Here is a 19595-nt window from a genome sequence, read left to right as displayed (position 1 = left end):
CATTTGGTTTTGGAACAGAGACTGACCACTGCTTTAATTCAAGGCTCCCCGGAGAAGCCTGCCAAAAGGCGACGCTACACTTCTTATTCATCTTTTCCATCTGGTATCAAGAGGGAAGCAGCAGCAGCTGCCTGCTGCTGCTGCTGAGCATCAGAACTGGGGCTTTTGTGAAGGAGGGCATTCATCCCAGTTGGCCCAGGGGTGTGAGTACCAGTTTGCAGCTGCAGCTAACATCTGAACCCACATAAGAACCCTCAGGGACTGGAACAAGGATGGAGGGATGTTAATGGGAAACCTTCAGCATGGCAAAATGTTTTGGTCTATGGCTGTTCGGTGGTTAATTGTGGATGGCAGACTGGTATGATTTAAAATGCTGGGCAGTGGAAATAACTCTAGATCAGAGGAAAGGAAAGAAGGCGTGTGATGGGATTGGGGTTGGATCACAGGAACAGAACGTCCATACATTAGCAGAGGAGAAAGAAGGGGGTGGATAATAGATGAACGAAATACAAAGAACTCAGTTGAACTAACATTTCCCACCCTCCCCATTCATTGTGGTTCTTCTGGCTAGGAATGATGGAAGTTGTAGTGCTGTATATCTGGAAAAAATCCAGGTTAGGGAATCTGGATAAAAAATATGACTGGTATTAATAAGCAGTTCCAGATATTTTATGGTAATGTGAAATATGCTAGGGGAAAAACATGCTTTTAATTTACTCCCTCATAGGCAGTCCAAAGAAATGTATCCTGCTGTCTTTCTTGGAAACACAGTACTGTAAACTGTCTTACACTAATCAGCAAGTTGATCCTAGTCAGAGTACTGACCTCATTCAGTATCTAGCAAGGATGGATTTTTCCCATTTATGTGGAAATAAAAAGACTGAACCATGCAAATGTCAGCATATAAAATTTTATTCACAGCATATTAAAAAAATGACACGTCTTTTCTTACATTTCAACATAGCTTCAATATGGTATGAAAAAAGATAGGAGAATAACTGTTGGCAGAATCAGTTCCAGCTTCAAAAGCTTGAACAGGATAAGGCAGAGAAGCCATCTGTTATCTATATCTCTGGGAGTGAAAACCAATGTATTTCAGAGGACTATTTTTGCAATGGCATAAATAAAACTCTATAGTGATTTCTTTAATAATTTAAAAATAAAAGTCAATATTCAGATCTCCTGAAAAGCCATGTGAAGGGATTACTTGCAACATAATAGATTCTGCAAAACTCAGGATCCCTTTTTTGAAACCCTATAGCTCTGAAACCCTAGTCCTGAGCATTTGGGATGTAATGGAGTCTTGAATTCATCAGTTTCTCTTATGAAAATCAGTTTGTGACTTACTTGAGAAGAGTTTCTTCTAAAACCTACATGTTTTTTTGCATTGCATAGAAATTAAAAAAAAAATAATTTCCCAGTTCTGAACTGTTTTAGATTAAACTTTCTGTTGATAAAAGTGGCTTACCCTGATGTGAGTACTTTCTTCCCTCAGACATGAAGTATCCGTTTAGAAGACAAAAGAGAGATGGGAAAATGGAAGTGGGAAAGAGGAGAAAAAGAAAGCAAACTCCATAATATGATTTGATTGGTAACAGTGGGAGCCATTGGAAGCACTTTTGGAAACCTCTGTTATCTTGGAACTCTTTAATTGCCTATGATAGAGTTTTTAAAGACTGACAATTAGAAAATCATAAGGAAATAATCTGATTATCAAAAACTTGGTTCCTAGGATATATTCAATTTCCTTTTGAATTCCTATGTGTGAAGATTTCCACACACTTCAAAAAAAATGGCATATTGTCTATGCTCTATCTTCTGGAGTTACTTAGACAAAAGCCAAGGGGAGAGAAGAATGCTTTTCATGTATGTGTGAGACAGTAGATGATATAGATAGATGATAGGTAGGTAGGTCGGTAGGTAGAGAGAGAGAAGGAAGATAGATAGATAGATAGATAGATAGATAGATAGATAGATAGATAGATAGATAGATAGATAGATAGATAGATAGATAGATAGATAGATAATGATAGGCAGACAGACAGACAAATTTAAGTTTGCACCTTACCAAGGGTGGCTTCCAAGGATTTGGAGAAGCTGAATTTAATAAGTATTTTGTTCTAAAGACAAATATTTAAATGTAGTATGCCAATGCAAAACAAGCATATGGCCTGGTGTACTTCCAAGAACTAATCTGTGGTGGCAGGGAGAGGAAGCAAGACAATGTCATGACTATCAGCATGTTTAACCAGAGCTGCCATCCATTTTTTTATTTTAGCCCACCACTCACAACCCTATGGATGCTCCTGGTGTTCTTGTTAAAAAAAAATGATGTTTTTCCAGATTCTGAAAAAGAAAGAAAAAGGCAACAAAAAAGTTGTCTGGTAACACACAAATCATATCACAAATTGAGATTGTGAAATGGCAAAAACAAATTGCCAGTTCTGTTTGACTAGCTCAATTTGGCTCCCACATCTGCAGATTCTTCTCTATAGAAAAGTAAACAGCAGAACCCATTTATTGAAGCAGGGCTGGAGATTCAGTGAAAACAGTAGTTGAAAATAATAGGAAAAAAAATTATTCAGAGGAGGAATGTTCCTGTCAATGAATGATAAACTAAGTTTAGATCATGTGTTGGATCTCTGTCATTCCCTCAGATACATTGGCCTGCGTGTTTCATAACTCCCAGCAAGGAATAATACATTGGAAAATAGCATGGCCATTTTAATCCAAACAGTCCGAGAGAATCAAGTAGAGGTAGCTGATCAATCCAAAGAACTATTTTTAGTAGAGTAGTAGTAGTAGTAGTAGTAGTAGTGGTGGTGGTGGTGGTGGTGGTGGTGGTGGTGATTAAGACACTGGTCTGATGATCGGCAGGCTTGCATTTGAGACCCAGTTGTTGGTGCAATGGCAGGGTGAGCTTGTCATTCGTTCCAGCTCTTGCCAGTCCAGCAGTTCAAAAGTGGATGACCACGAGTAGATAGATGGGTAGCACTTCAGTGAGCAATTTAACGGGAACATGAAAGGAGCCCCCAACTGAGCGACCTCCAGGCAACGGTGATATTACCGGTTAAGCCTTTCACCATGGAAGCACTTCTGTGTATCCAACAAAGAAGTAAATAAGTAGTAGTAGTAACAGTAATGAGCAAGAAATGCTTTCAAGTGTTCCAAGTTGCCTTCAGACTTCAGATGTGAGAATTTTGAAGGGAGCTTCAAAGAGAGAGCTTTCAGCTGGGCCTTATTTTACAAAATAACAGAGTTGGAAGATTTTGTAGTCTAACTCTCTGTTCAAGCAGGAGACCTATATCATTTCAGACAAGTGGCTGTCCAATCTCTTCTTACAAACCTCCAGTAATGGAGCACTCACAGCTTCTGAAGGCAAGCCATTCCACTGATTAATTTTTCTGTCAGAAATTTCTCCTTATTTCTAAGTTGGATTTTTCCTTGATTAGCTTCCATCCATTGCTTTTTGTCCTGCCTTCAGATGCCTTGGAGACCAGGTTGACCCCCTCTTCTTTGTGGCAGTCCCTTAGATATTTGAACACTGCTATCACGTCATGCATAGTCCTTCTTTTCATTAGACCAGATATACCCAATTCCTGCAACTGTTCTTCATATATTTCAGCCTCCAGTCCCCTAATCATCTTTGTTGCTGTTCTCTATACTCTTTCTAGAGTCTCAACATCTTTTTTATATCGTGGCAACCAAAACTGGATGCAATATTCCAAGTGTGGTCTTACAAGGCACTATAAAATGATACTAACACTTCATGTGATCTTGATTCTATCCCTTGTTAATGCAGCCTTGGATTGTATTAGCTTTTTTGGTGGTGCAACACACTGCTGGCTTATATTTAAATGATTGTTCACTAGGACTCCAGGCTCCCTCTCACAGTTACAACCATTGATCCAGGTACCACCTATTCTATATCTGTACATTTAGCTTTTCTTGCCTATGTGTAGAACCTTACTTTTCTCACTACTGAATTTTATTTTGTTAGATAAGGCCCAGAGATCCTTCTGTATCTTAAGCTTAGTGTTGGCTATTCCTGCCAGCTTGGTGTCATGTGCAAATCTGATGAGTTTCTCTCCTATCTCATCATCTAAATCTTTTATGGAGCTATTGAAGAATACTGGGCCTAAGACAGACCCTTGAGTTATTCCATTGCAGATGGAGATCCATTAACGTTGAGTGCCATTGGTCAGCCAGTTACTAATCCATTTGATGATGCTGTCTAATCCACATTTTCCTAACTTATCAAGTAGTAGGTTGTAGTCTACTTTATCAAATGTCTTATTGAAGTAAAAGTAAATTATGTCCATAGTATTTTGCTGGTCCACTAATTTAGTCACATTTTATTGGCACCCCCACAGGCCTATCCATTGATGTGGTTACCTGATGAAAGAAGATTTGATACCATGACTGATAATCATGGAATATTTTATTTATAACAAATGCTTTTAAGTATTCCAATCAAACAATCCTTATTCATTTTTAGAGAACTTGAGCAGGCTATATGCTGGTCTCCAACTTCTATCTCTGCTTTGCTATTTTTGTTTAAGTAATTGCTTCATCATTCCAGCCATTGTCTATTCACTTTAGGGTGAAGGTCTCTTCAGCATGTTTCCAACCAATACGGTTTTTAGCTTTCTTTTGCTAACTGGGCACCCAGTACTTGCTGATGTCATTGCTCTATCTTGTTTTAGGTCCCTTTTGTGGACACTTTTTATCAAGTGGAATCCATCCTATGACTGTCTAAGTTCATCTGCCATCAGTTCTTATTATGTGGCCAGAAGTAACTGCTTCATTCTACAGAAAAGAATGGAAATGCTATGTTAACATATTATTTCAACATTTTGTGAAAATGCCTAAAACTGACAATAGATATGTTGTACAAGTTTCATTACAGAGTGCCACTGCCACTATGGTATTTGAAATTGATGTCTTTCTTTTTATATAGCATGTTTCATACTTTTTTTTCTTTTCACTAAATGGTACATGGTCATGACTTATTGCTATTTGTAGTGAAGTTCAGATATCACCCTTTTGGGGACTAGATTGGCTGAACCACTTACTAGTTCTTACCTTCATCAGTCCCACTGGATGGAGTCTGATGGTTGGTGTTTTTCATTCTGCTACATGCTAGGACCAGCCAGAGGTATCTATTGCCTCCAAATATGAAAAAAAGATAAAAGAATTAGGGTATGTGTATTGTCTGAACTAGTCCTTAATCTGTACTACTTTCCCACTTAGAAGAGCCCAAATAGAGACATTCTGATAAAGAGAAATGAGTCTTTGGTAAGAGGAGTTATTCCATTTTACTATAAAACAGAAACAGATTTAGTAATTTAATGGCAATCATTGATAGGTGCCTGAACCAAATATAAAATTTCCCCCAAGCATGAATCTCATAGACATCTCACTAGCGAACTTTAAGTTGAAAATAGATATATTACAAAAAATCCAGCAAGTGAGCTCTTTTTTCTTTCACACAAACAAACAAACAAGCCCTGTGCATATTGGGCTAGGGCAGGGGTACTCCCAGAATTCCTGAGCTGGGAGTTGAAGTCCACATGTCATAAAAAAGCCAAGGTTGCCTACTTCTGGGGTAGTGACTGATTATTTTCTTTATACACTACCCATGTGGTTTAATGTGGAGAATGTTGGTCTCTCTGGAGATACAAGGGGAATGAATCTTTGGGCTATTTAGTCTCTTGACTCTTTATCCATTTGAAAGCTTTTCCAGCTTTAAGCTTCTGAACTCCTGGATGGAAAGGAAACTGGTTTATAAAATCTCTATTCTGATTTAACTGGTTCTTCTGGTTTGGCCATGGTGGCAGCCTAATCTAATTGCATTTTCCATGGCTCTTGGGTGACAGATTCCCCTTCTTCTTTACCTGTCTTGGACCAGAAAAAGAGGAGAGGAGAGGGAGGGGGGAAAGGGACTTCTATCAGTGACTGAAGGGGGGAGGCAGTATTTGCTGCAGTACATAAGAAATAATCAGAAACAGGGTATTTTCCACAGTGAAATCAAATTCAATAGGTGAACTGAATAGCACCATCTGAACTGGCACTTAATGTACAGCAGAAAAAAAGACTGCCTTCCTGATGTCCTGGGGCAGGCAAAGGGCAATGTCATGCATTCCTGCAAAATATGTCAAAGGCCCATACTCAAGACAGGGCAAACTGGTCAGGAATATCAACCCCAAGAACTAGTGCTTATATTCGACTTGCTTTGGGCACATAATTTATTCTTTATTTTCCTTCCATTTGCAGGCTCAGCAGATACCAAGTCTGAAGCAGTCATGTCTGAATTGGTACCAGAGCCACGGCAAAAGCCAGTAGTACCAATGAAACCTGTCAGTATTAATTCCAACCTACTGGGTTACATTGGGATTGATACTATCATAGAGCAAATGCGGAAGAAGACCATGAAAACTGGATTTGACTTCAACATCATGGTTGTAGGTAGGAAAGAAAGGCTTGGGGTAGGAGAGACTTCATCTAGGTACTTTCTTTGAAGTTGCCTTGCAGCATTTCCTACAAGCATGAGTATTTCCTTGAGGCTCTACTTCTGCAGGTATCTCATCCTAAATAGTTCTTTCTTTTGACCTAGCATTTTCTCTCATGGCAATTAGTAATCAAACTTAAAACAGTCTCTGCCTGGATGAATATCCTCCAAACAAGTTGATGCCATGGCTGCTTCCACGTGACAGTTTTAAACTGCTTGTTTCTCTGCTTAAATCAGTTGGAAATGACATTGACAAAAGTGTTGGCCAGACAATAATCACAGACCCTGATTGATAGATTTCCTTGCTTTTTTTCCCCATTATCCCTGCCAAGAAAGCAAACAGCTTTGCTTTGGAGGGGGGGGGGGGTTAAGGACAATGTGGCTTTTATATGAGCTGACTCCACTGATTCCTTCTTGTGCTTGACATTTTCTCATCCAGCACAAGAAAAATTCAATTTTACTGTTCTTCCTGATACTTATGCCACAGGAGGAACTTGGCAGAACATTTATCAACTTCACCTGATTAAAGCAAAGAAAATTGTAAAAAGAAAACCAAAAACATAGTATCAGACCACTCCAGCCTTTCTGTCCATTCATTAAGCAGTCCAGCATTTTACCAGTCCATCAGTGAAAATCCTTTCAGAATAGGGGGCAGGCAGCCTTGTAGCCAGGCTAACACAGACATGGATATCAGTGAGCAGGAAAGAGGTATTTCCACCACAATGCATGGTAACCAACTGGAGCAGAAGTATTTGCCTACAGTGAAATGCTGTGCTGCAGACAGACAGCCAAAATCCACTTGTAGAGGCATAAACAAGAAAACATAACTTTTGAGATATAATTGCTTTCACAGTGGACTTGGGCTGCTTGGACAAAGTTACCTGCTTCTTTCAAGAAAAAGCAGGGGGGAGACATTCTCACATCAGGCAAGGAGGATGTGTGAATGAGCTTTACAGCTCCCAAACTCCATAGCCAGCATGGGCAACAGCAGTTCTGATTCCAGCATGTCTGGAAAGTACCAAGTTGAGAAAAGTTGCCAGTATTTCTTTATTATATTTTAAATCTACCAAATGGTCCTTTTTTCACTAGCAGTTTACCATTCAGCTTTTACTGTGACAGGTAAAAAGAGATGCTGCCATATAACAGGTTGTCTGGATTATGCACTCTTTTGCATTCTTAGTTCCTTGATAACTAAGTTATTGTTTTCACATATTTCAGACAGGTAGTTGGTCAAAATCTGATTAATGGTTAAAATATCCAGTTGGCCAGTAACCTAAGTGAGGAATGTAGCTATATCTTCCCACATGCTCAGGATACACCCCAAATCACACATTGCAATAATGATCCATTCCAGGCAGCTGTATAAATGTTGTTTCTCTCTGTGTGTGTGTGTGTGTGTGTGTGTTCTTAGGCCTGTGCTGACTGGCCTAAGCAAGATAAAGCTGTTCTTTTATGAAGGATTGGTGTAAGATTTTTACTATTTTAACTCAGAGCTGAGACAAGATATGGCCTATGTTGTGTGATCAATGAGGAACACTGGGATTGATGGGGGGTATACCTTGCAAGTGAAAAAAGAGCCATTAAAAGGAGCTCCCTGAGAGGATTTGATAGTCAAAGCAGTAGTAATAAAAAAAATACAGTAGCAATTAACACTAGCCAAAGACTTATTTTATATTGTTTGTATGTTGTTTCCCCTAGGCCAAAGTGGACTTGGAAAATCAACACTGGTAAACACCCTGTTCAAATCCCAAGTAAGCAGGAAATCTTCAGGCTGGAACCGTGATGAGAAGATCCCTAAGACTGTAGAAATCAAGGCTATTGGGCATGGTAAAAGCCAGTTTTTCTTAGTATGCAGATAAACTGTGGCTTATTATGCCAGGCTTTTAAGCCGTTTCTTTATTAATTACAAAAGGAATTAGGGTCAGGGCAGTACAGCTTTCAAAAGAAGGACTGAAATAGAACGCCTTGCTTTTTCTTCATCCAGTAATTTGGCTCTCCCTCCCAGGAGAATGGCAAGAATCTGAAAGAATCTGCTGTGCTGTTCCAATTCTAGGGAATGGGGTGCTCAGCTAATTTTTTTAAGAATTATCTCTTTGAAAAAATATATAAAATAGTTGTGACAATAGATGTAGGGCCAATTGCAGGGGAAATGCTAGGCTAAATAGATTTGAAGTTGGCTGGTAGTCTGACAGACAAAACAGTAGTTTTGCTGGGGTAGATATGCAGTGGCAGAATTTGAAAATGTGAAAAGCAACTTACCTACGTACTAAAAGGAGACCTCACTGCACTCACCTCCCTTGCTCAACTACCTATAACACGAAACTATAAGTAAAACAACCATGCCTCCTGTGTTACTGACATAAAGGGAATATAATAATGGAAGGGATAGTGATGCTGTGATACTGGCCTCACCTCTTTGCATCCATTTCTTAAGTAACACAGAAGGGACTGGTATATTACATTTGACTCCATTCTGTAGACACAGGTTTGAATATGGATAACTGCTTCTGGAAAGTGTGTGTGTGTGTGTGTGTGTAATATACCCTAAGATAGCAAAGTTTTGCATATATATATATGCAATATTAGTTGTATGTCAAATATGGTACTCCACAGTGTTATTGACATGCCATATTTTCATTTGTGAAAGTGTCTACACTATACATTAATCACAATGGTGTAATTATTATATACTAGGGAACCTTTGGGGTAAAATATGGTCTAAAAAACAGGCCAGGCTTTTAGAAGCTTTGGAAGCACTGATATATCTGAAAGACCTCATTTATACAACTCTGAAAGGTTGATCCAGTCCAGTATACCATCCCTATTACTTATTCCACCATCCTTGCAGGACATATTCAGAAATATACAGTATTATTCAGGTATAATCCTACATGAATATGTCAAAATTCTGAAATGGTTCCTAGATATTATCTTGGAAATCAACTGTATGATTGTTATTGTTGGTTGTTGTTGTTTTTTGCCTAGTTGCATACAATTTTATACATACTGTGGTTGTACAGAGATGGACTGTCCCTATATGGATAAATGGAAGTGGCATGGCTGAATCCATCCAATCAGATGACCTTTGAACCATTGTTATTATTGGTCAAGGTTATTTCCTGGTGCCAAGAACTAAACTGAGTCTTACTTGGGCTATATTTGGAATCCGTATAAGTAATCTTCTAATTGAAGGTCATATCAACTAGATATTGCCTTCTAGTTCTTACCGTTCAAGGATTACAGATATTATAAATAAATACAATATAATAAGAGTATTTAATTTATTAATATATGTCAAACATAAATAGGCTTCCCTGTGAATGTGGATTTATTTACTCCTCTCTCATTCACCTAGGGATGGTTGCAAATGTTTCACTCATGATCCACTACATGTTTTCTCCATTTGCTAAAAATATATACTTTGACAAGTAATTATTTCTAAAGGGCTATAAAACTCTTAGTCCTCTAGAAAGATCTTCATGCCCTAATTATATTGATAGACAGAGACAGAGACAGAGAAAGAGAAAGAGAGATATTACTTTTGAAGGCGAGTAACAGCAACATTCTTCCCCCAGTTATTGAAGAATGTGGTGTCAAAATGAAGCTGACTGTTATTGACACCCCTGGATTTGGTGACCAGATCAATAATGAAAATTGGTAAGTATTTTCTTTTTTCACTGATTTTCTGTTTCAATCCAACTTTCTTTTCCTCCTGATATAAGTAGAGAAGTGGGTAGGATTTAAATATAGTGGAATTCTCATTTGCAAACTCTGGTTAATATATACACACACATAAACATTTTCAGAAATAGCATACAGCAATATAGTATGTGCCTTGTATTCCAAGTTACTTCAAACTATAGTTTTGATGATATGATGACATTTACTAAACAAATGCCAACAGGAATGTTTTAATACAGGTAGTCCTCAACCTATGGGTGTTCATTTAGTAATGGTTCAAAGTTATGATGCCTTCAGAAAAAAGTGACTTACAACCTGTCCCCAAATTTACAACTGTTGCACCTCCACTGCAGTCACATGATTACAATTCAGGCACTTGGCAACAAGCTCCCATTTACAATGGTTGTGGTATGCTGTGCTCAGAATCATGATTTGCAACCTTCCCAGCTGAACTTCTGATAAGGAAATAAATGGGGAAGCCAGATTTGCTTAATGACCATGTTTCATTTAACAACCACAGTAAAATGGTCATAAAATCAAGTCCAGTCCCAATTGTGGTTGCAAGTCAAGGACTATCTGTAATCTCATATTGATTAAATTATTTTTAACAACTAATTTACTGATCACATGAGGTTAAGGAGGTTAATTTCCCCCTAAATGGTCATACTAGTGGAATTACAAAAACCCTTCAGGGTGGCTTACTATGCTGCCAGTATGAAGAGCAGTTGGGAAACTGTTTATATTTCAAAGTTGTAGTGGATTAGAGACTTGGTATCTCTGAGGAAAGGTCCTACCTCTATAAGTATCATTGCAAATTCTAGCATGGTTCCCTATTCCCTGGGAACATTGTACTGCTAAATGACAAAATGGACATCCTGCATAAAGGACATGTTTTTCAATATGAAAAATATGTGTCTTCCCAGAGACCCAAGCTGCAAAGCAATTTTAAATTTCCTCCTTAATATACATGAAAATATCACAAATAATTTCAGAGAACATACAACATTTAGCATTAGTACATTTTAGTCATTTTACTAATTTCATATTCTATTTATTCCATGATCTATAAAATTATTCAGCTATTTTTTATGCTACATGATTTGTTTTGTTGCTCATAAAGCATGATCTACTACCATGTTCCATACATGATATATACAGTACCTCAGTAATTTGTTATAATTGTGCAAATCTGGTGACACAGTTGCAAAATACAGAGATTCTAAAATCTAAATCTAAAATCATATTAGCAGCATCCCAATTTCATTTTGTAATATCAGTTAGACCAGAATGTCAGATTATTTGGCTATAAAAGGGACCCTGCCAAAAATCATTTTGGTGCTGTATAATTGCCTGTGGTTTGTTTCCTCCCCAAAACCTATTACCACATGTCGGAATAAGAAATAAAAGATTGTCTGTCTGCTTCTTCTCTTCTGCGTGCTTAGCTGGGAGCCCATTGAAAAATACATCAATGAGCAATATGAGAAATTCCTGAAGGAAGAGGTGAATATTGCCAGAAAGAAACGAATCCCAGATACAAGAGTCCACTGTTGCCTCTACTTTATCTCTCCCACAGGCCACTCGTATGTATCTCTCCTAGTTCTGGGGCTGGTCCATAAGATGAAGAGAGGGGAATTAGGATTGTTACCGATAGGTTTTATTAATGGAGGAAAAAATACCCTCTTTGGACTAACAGAATGCTAGAATAAATTCCCCCTGTAACTTTTGCAGCCAGCTAAAGTAATCAAGGTCAGCACAGATTTCATGGTAATATTTCTTCCAAAGGCCCAAAGAAGAGAGTGGTAAGCTTTACTCAAAGCAAAATCCATGCTTGAGATATGTTACATCTCTATACCCAATCATGCATATGAAGATCTAGAAGAGCTATTCCTATTCATTATACCGGTAATTATTGTATGCAAGTTTCCAGGACAGAATATTTTTAAGGCTGGTTCATATATGATTTTTTCAAAATTCAAGTGCACAGTACTGTGGGCAAATACAGTATTTCTAGATATTTAATATGAATATATTAATCTGTGTGATCACACAAATGTAATTATTTTACCAGCTCTATCTATACTCTTTAGTAACTGCTATCAGTCATGCTTGCCAACAAGAGTGGTACTTGGCAAAACAGGCACTTATGTAATCTTTATATTTAGCACTTAACCTCAAGGTCGCTGAGATTTTTTCTTGTTTATTTTATGTTCCTTGAGGTTTTAGTGCCTAGAATTTATTTCTTTTACTTTCTCTGTCAGTCAAAGGGTCTTCCTGATGGCAATAAATTAATAGGAAAGGGCCTGGAGTCACAGATCAACTAGGCTCCTGTATCTTATCCCCCACCTTCCAAACTGGAGCTGAATACATTAGAGGAATTAATTATATTAATTATTACTAAATTATTAAGATGCTTTTCCATAGTAAAGATGGTTATAATTGTCTAATCATCTTCTTCCTGCAGTTTGCGACCTTTGGATATGGAATTTATGAAACATTTGAGCAAAGTCGTAAATATTATTCCAGTTATTGCCAAGGCAGACACCATGACTCTGGAAGAAAAGATTGAGTTCAAACAGAGGGTGAGTCTCCCTTGGGAAAGCATCTAGCAAAGCACACAATCCAAATATCTTTCTAGATTGTGTCAGAAATGCTATCTGCTTGCATAATCTTTTCAACCTGAAATATTTTTTCTAACCAGGTCCGTAAGGAACTAGAAGTCAATGGAATTGAATTTTATCCCCAGAAAGAGTTTGATGAAGACCTTGAAGACAAAACAGAGAATGACAAAATCAGGGTGCGATGTTTATAATACCAATTGACTTTTTGTAGTAGGTTCTGAGGTAGTTTAATCACTATTTTTTCATCTTTGGTTTGTTTGATATGAGCTACACCTAGGATGTGTGTCTAGTTATTGAGAATATATAAACTTTAGATTTTTATAAACTATTATTTTTACTAGAGATTAAAATTAGATCATATGTAGCTTTTAGAGACTGAATCCAAAGTTGGAATGTAAGGAATTTTTATCCTTACATACATTTGAAACATGCATTTAGTGAGGGAATCTAATTTTTTAAATACATTTTTACAAACCTATTTAATTATTTTTGTTTAGACATATTTATGTGCTGCCTTTTTATTTATTAGATGATTAAAGGAGTCATTAGTTTTCAAATGTATTTTCCATTATACATTGTGTGTACTATGTATAGACCTACTGTACAGAGAGAGAAACTAGCAATGACAACTTGTATACACATATTATTTTATAAAGGTACAGGAGATTGGGTGAAATGGAGAGAACCAATTCCTGAGTTAGTCATGAAAGCCAGCTGGGTGATTGTGTCACTCTTGGTGCAACCCACCTCATAGGGTTGTTCTTGTGAGGAAAATAGGAGGAGATTGGATATGTTATTTGTGAAAATAATAAAAGGTGGAAAACAAACAAATATATAAATAATAAAATCATCCTTACTTGTACAGTACTAGAAAGAAGCAAATTAATGTCTATGTATATTTTCAGCAGGAAAGTATGCCATTTGCTGTGGTGGGCAGTGACAAAGAATATCAAGTGAATGGGAAAAGAGTCTTAGGTAGAAAAACACCTTGGGGAGTCATTGAAGGTAAATGCATCATTATCCTGTAATTTCTGACTGCTCTATTTTTAGATATCACTATATTGCAAATGCTAATGGTAGCAGACAATCTGCAAATGATACCAGTTGCATTTTTTGTGAAGATTCTTGCCTATGACCTACAAATATGTACACTATCTTTTCCACCTTATTCAATGGGATTCATTAGTTATTCATGATATGGATGAATAAATTGAGGCGAGCTTATTTGAAATACTGAATCATAAAATAGGAAAATAAAGCAGTTATTTTCAAGGGTGAATTTTCTGTATAACTGGGGGTGGTGAGCAAGAAAAAGAGAAATCCCATTAGATCAGTTTTTAGTTTGAAATATATAAGAAAAAAATCTCAGTTAATGAACAATAGCTTGATATTAACTTTTAAATGTTTTAAACACCAGGAAGGATAATATATGATAAATTATAACACTCAGAAAGCTTTTAAAAACGTGAGTCTTTCAGCTTGCATTAGGACACAAAATGAGGACTGGTACCTGCATACATTATTTTTTTTATTTTGATGATATATGACACCATGGTTTTACTAGTGTATTAATGCTGGTTGTAATTTCTGATATGGATTTTTGCTTTGAGTTCATATGGTACCTCTTAAAGTCATGTTGTAACTGAATTGACAGAATAATTTATAATAAATAGAGTTGTGAAAAAAATATGAGTGAGAAAACAATGTGGAAAGAGGCAAGTGAAGGTAAATTTGTCCTCCTCACAAATCTCTGCTCCACTTGCTTTCACTTGATTTTTGTTGATATTTTTGGAACTTTTTGACAGCAGTCTATATTATTCAGGTGGTTTCCACAATCATCAGAAAAACGTTTTTGATAAACAGAAGGGCATAGGTCTATTCTAGACAGAAGTTGGTGGAAAGGCCCCTTCTTTCTAATCTCCTAGGGAGAATATTGTTGTTTTAGGTCCTGACAGTCATGGAAGACCAGGATCACGTGAGAAGGATCAATTAAGCCGATTTATTGCTAAAAGCCTATATATAAGAATCTTCTCAATTAACATTCAGTACCTGGTTAGTGTTAGATAAAGGACAGTAGCACTCAAGGGGGGGGTGGATTTAGTTTGCTTGGGGTGTAGTGATTCTAGGTTGAAAAGATTCCCTCCCCAGGTTCTGCCATTCCTTCTCTTACAAATCCGAAGGAATTCTTCTGCAATGTTTTATCTAATCCACTACCATGCAGATAATAATGTGAGAGACCTAAGAATGGCAAGATATCCTCTTACATTAGTGCTGCTTCAAGCAAGGATCGGCCCTCAAGATTTCCATTCAGTTTTGTGATTCTATTACTATATTCTTATATGTGATTAATGTAATTTCCTTTATTTACAGTTGAAAATCTCAACCATTGTGAATTTGCTCTACTACGAGATTTTGTCATTAGGTGAGAATGACTTTTAAAGATGTTGCCTATTCAACTGGAATAATTTACTAAAATAAACTCAAAAAATTAAATAAGTTATTGCCATACTATAGCAATAAAGTGACCGTGGTAAAAAAATTATTTCAATTTGGCACCACAGGGGAGTGAGTTTGACTGAGGACTGAGTGGTAAGGAATCCAGTCCTCCTCGCCAACATTCAGCCATGACTTTGTCTCCAGGGAGGTGATACAGTACAGATAGTCCTCAAGTTATGATAGTAATGGAGCCTGCCCAATTCAGGATGAATGTTAAGTGAATTGCCTCATTAACGACCCCCATCCCAATACATTCATTAAACAAACACATACTGTAGGCTATTAAGTGGAACATGGGATGCTTCAGGAGTAGGAGAGTCCCCGGGAGGCCTACTGTAAGCACAAACCCACCTGCATCAGGCCTTTCAAGGCCTCTCTCCAACCCGATTTACCCCAGGCCCCATGTAGGATGGGGGGGAAGTAGATGGATGGGCATGCTGCAACATCTCTGTGTTCAGAGGTGAATGGCTGCATGCAATGTAACTTTGTAACAGGACCATATCTAACTCTGGGAGGTCTATGGTAACTTTGAATAGTCGTTAAATGACCTATCATACCTCAAGGATTATCTATATTTACAACAAATAATTTGCTAAACCCCTCCCACCTTGCATAGAATGGGAACAAATAATGTACTAAAAAGGAGAGATGCAAATACTTCTTTTTTCTCAGTTGCTCCCTATTGTCTATTGTTATTAAGCTGGATAGATTTTTCATGACTATAGGATAAATTTGGAACAAACAAAATACTTCTTCAAATAATAGACACTTAAGAAATGTTCTGCCACAAGATGTGATAATGGCTACAAGGTTAAAAAAGGGTTAGAGAAATTTATCAATCATATATGACAATTCTGAGAGATGAAAATGCAGGAGAATAAGGGAAATACTCAGTCTTCAAACAACTTAAATATAAAAGCTAATATATTTGGATAATTTTGACCATTTGCCATATTAAATAACTGAATAGGAACACATATAAGGAATGGTTGCTGGAATTGGGTATGTCTAGTCTAACGAAGAGAAGGACGAGGGGGGACATGATAGCAGTGTTCCAATATCTCAGGGGCTGCCACAAAGAAGAGGGAGTCAAGCTATTCTCCAAAGCGCCTGAAGGCAGGACAAGAAGCAACGGATGGAAACTAACCAAAGACAGAAGCAACCTAGAACTAAGGAGAATTTTTTTGACAGTTAGAGCAATTAATCAGTGGAACAACCTGCCTCCAGAAGCTGTGAATGATCCAACACTGGAAGTTTCTAAGAAGAGACTGGACAGCCATTTGTATAAATGGTATAGGGCAGGGGTGTCAAACTCAATTTCATTGAGGGCCGCATCAGCATTGCAGTTGCCGTCAGGGGGCTGGGTGGGTGTGGCCAGGGTGGGTGCAGCCTACTGGGTGGGCGTGGATGGAGTGGGTGTGGCCTACTGGGTGGGTATGGCCAGCTCTACATCATTCACGTCAAGGGTGCCTGTGGGGCCCTGGGCAGGAGTGGGATAGATCTGAGGGTCTCTTGCAGAAGGGGGTGGGACTAGGGCAAATGCCAAGGCATGGTCCACTGGAGGAGCCTCACTGTTCCTCTCAGGCCATGCGGGGGGGGGGGGGGCTTATGGAGCTAAGACTGAATGCGTTTCAGCATAGATGGCCACCACAAAATTGTACATTGGCTCCCGGCTGGCCTGGGCCAGGGCCAAGGCAGAGGGGGCCGTTCCCTCACTGTTTCCAGGATGGCTTCGCAGGCCACATGAAACCACTTCGCGGGCCGCATCCGGCCCCCGGGCCTTGTGTTTGACATGTCTCGTATAGGGTTTCCTGCCTGAGCAGCGGGTTGGACTAGATCAGGGCTTTTCAACCTTTTCACCCATTGTACCACTTATAGGATATGGCAACATCCGAGTTCCACCAGTCGCCTAGCAAGGTGTCAAAAACTTGATGACCCAAAAAAAAAAAAAAGGAAAAAAGTGATAAAGTACAGGTAGTCCTCGACTTACAACAGTTCGCTTAGTGACTGTTCGAAGTTACAATGGCACTGAAAAAAGTGCCCCCCAAGCCACAGCCGAACAAGACAGCGCACGGCAGCGCTCTTCCTCCTGTCCAAGATTTTCATTGTTGTGAGCATTTCTGTTGAGGATTGGCAGTGGGGGTGGGGTGGGTGGGGTGTTTGGTTTTTATTTCCCCCGACTGCTGGGTGGTTGCAGCAAGTTTTGGTCATTTCACATGACCGTGGGACACTGTGACTATCATAAATATGAATCAGTTGCCAAGCATCTGAATGTAAATCACAAGACCCTGGAGATGCTGCAACATTCCAGCTGATCGGCGCTTCTTCTGGGCTCAGCAGAAGCGTCAGGATCAGCGCTGAGCTCCAGCTGGAGCCTGGCGCTGATCCTTGCACTTCCACTGAGCCCTGACAGCCCCAAAGAAGCGCCGATCAGCTGGAAAGCAGCACTGATCCTGGCGCTTCTGCTGAGCCCTGACAGCCCTGCAGCTCCAGCCATCTTTCGCTCAGGCTTGTGCGGTGCTGCCACCGGTTCAGCTCATTCCCCTCCTCCACTACCCCTTTTCTAGGATGGTCATGTACCACCTGCCAGGTGCCAATGTACCACAGTTGGTACCCATACCACTGGTTGAAAAGCCCTGGACTAGATGACCTCCAAGGTCCCTTCCAACTTTATTATTATTATTACATGTGCTCCTGTATTTCTGTGTTGTAACAGGATATGCTTTTTGTCTTCTGTTCACCTTTTTTCCCCTTGTTCTCCAGGACCCACCTTCAAGACCTAAAAGAAGTCACTCACAACATCCACTATGAAACTTACAGGGCAAAACGACTGAATGACAATGGGGGACTCCCCCCAGTGACCGTAGAGACAGAAGAAAATCATGAAAGCAATTTGTGAATGATCAATATTGTTATCTGTTGTTTCAGAAGCATAACTATTTCTTTCATTCTATCTTTTTATTTGAATTCAGGCCTCTCTTAGAAACGTATGGAATATCCTTCATGAGTGTATGGGAGAAAGAACATGGATATGGATTTCCAACTTTCCCTATATGTCCTCAATTTGTTATGGTTTGTTGCACAATCAGCCAGATGTTTAGACTGGATTTGGCATTTTTGTCCACCATTATTATTATTTTTATTAATTTTGTACCAGAAGTTCTAGTCTTCCATTGTTTTCCAGTACTCAGTTGTGCATCCTGATTGTGGGAAATGTAAAAAAATCCTGGAAGTGACACAAACTGTGAAAGCATGTGAAGCGCCTCCAAGGGTTGGTAGGAAATGAGATCAATTTACTGTAAGCACTGTGGTGAAAACAGAGACATACTTTAGAGTCAAGCTTTCCAGGTCTGGATACTTTGCATTGTGGTTGATGGTTTGTGTTATAAATTCACTTCTCAATGTAGAAATGTTAAAAGTTAGACTGAGGTTGGGATCTTACAAGCACTTCTGTAATAGTAAGTGTAATGAAATCAGTGGGAGGAATTAGTTGCCAAGTACAGTAAGTGTGTTTAGTTAGAATTAATAGGCAGGTGTGGATAACAATGTCAGGTTTTTGACCAATTTCTTTCTCTTTATCATAGGAGGTAAACTATTATAGAGAGATAAAAGCTAATCTGGAAATATTGTTTTCTTAGAACAGGGGAAATAACATTTTTAACAGTACCACAATATTCCTTAAATCACCATTATGTACCTCAGATTCATATACATATTGCCCACTACCTAAACTCTGGCCCATGGTATTGTCAGACCTACCCTAATGAAGTTTTGACATTACAGTAATGGAACAATCCCTCTGGATGTCTGAGGCAGCTGGAAAGCAAAGAATGCAACATTTCCAACTGTGCCTTTTGCCCTCTTAACCCAGAGGTTTCCAATTTTTTGGGCACTAGGGACCGGTTATGTGGAGAGAGGTTTTTCTGCAGACCGTAGGGGGTGTGGTTTTATGTGCTGCCTGCATCCCGCAGATGGGGCTTTGCTTGTGTGGCCCGATTGATGGCATGCTGCGGCCCAGTACCGGTCCCCAGACTGGGGGTTGGGGACCCCTGCTCTAACCCACAGACTATGGGAAAGATGCCTGTAGCTATTGCATACTAAGACACTGTTCAGGAGGATATTTAAGGAACATCCTTCTTTCATCCTAAAATGTGTCATTTTAATTCTGACTCAGATCCTTGTAAGTTTGCCTCTAGGCAGTCAGCTTTCATTCAATTGCAAATTGTACTGCTGATTTCCAAATATGGAATTTGGCTAGAGTACTCTAATCTTTAGATCTTCTGCTTTGT

The 19595-nt window shown here is 38.8% G+C and overlaps 1 protein-coding gene across 1 annotated transcript; it reads left to right on the top strand.

Moving 5' to 3' along the window:
• Positions 1-6290: 6290 nt before the first annotated feature.
• Positions 6291-18205, top strand: SEPTIN3 (septin 3). The gene is made up of 9 exons (XM_015813512.1): positions 6291-6468; positions 8210-8338; positions 10087-10168; positions 11635-11772; positions 12654-12771; positions 12891-12986; positions 13716-13815; positions 15181-15232; positions 18070-18205. The coding sequence occupies exons 1-9, from the start codon at positions 6306-6308 to the stop codon at positions 18203-18205; spliced, it is 1014 nt and encodes a 337-aa protein (XP_015668998.1). The 5' UTR covers positions 6291-6305.
• The last annotated feature ends 1390 nt before the right edge of the window (positions 18206-19595 follow it).

This window comes from Protobothrops mucrosquamatus, unplaced genomic scaffold, assembly GCF_001527695.2.
Source record: "Protobothrops mucrosquamatus isolate PMUCROS unplaced genomic scaffold, P.Mucros_1.0 scaffold162, whole genome shotgun sequence".
In the NCBI taxonomy this organism is placed as follows: Eukaryota; Metazoa; Chordata; class Lepidosauria; order Squamata; family Viperidae; genus Protobothrops; species Protobothrops mucrosquamatus.
The sequence above is the reverse complement of the archived record's forward strand: the minus strand, read 5'-3'. Positions and strand labels throughout refer to the sequence as shown.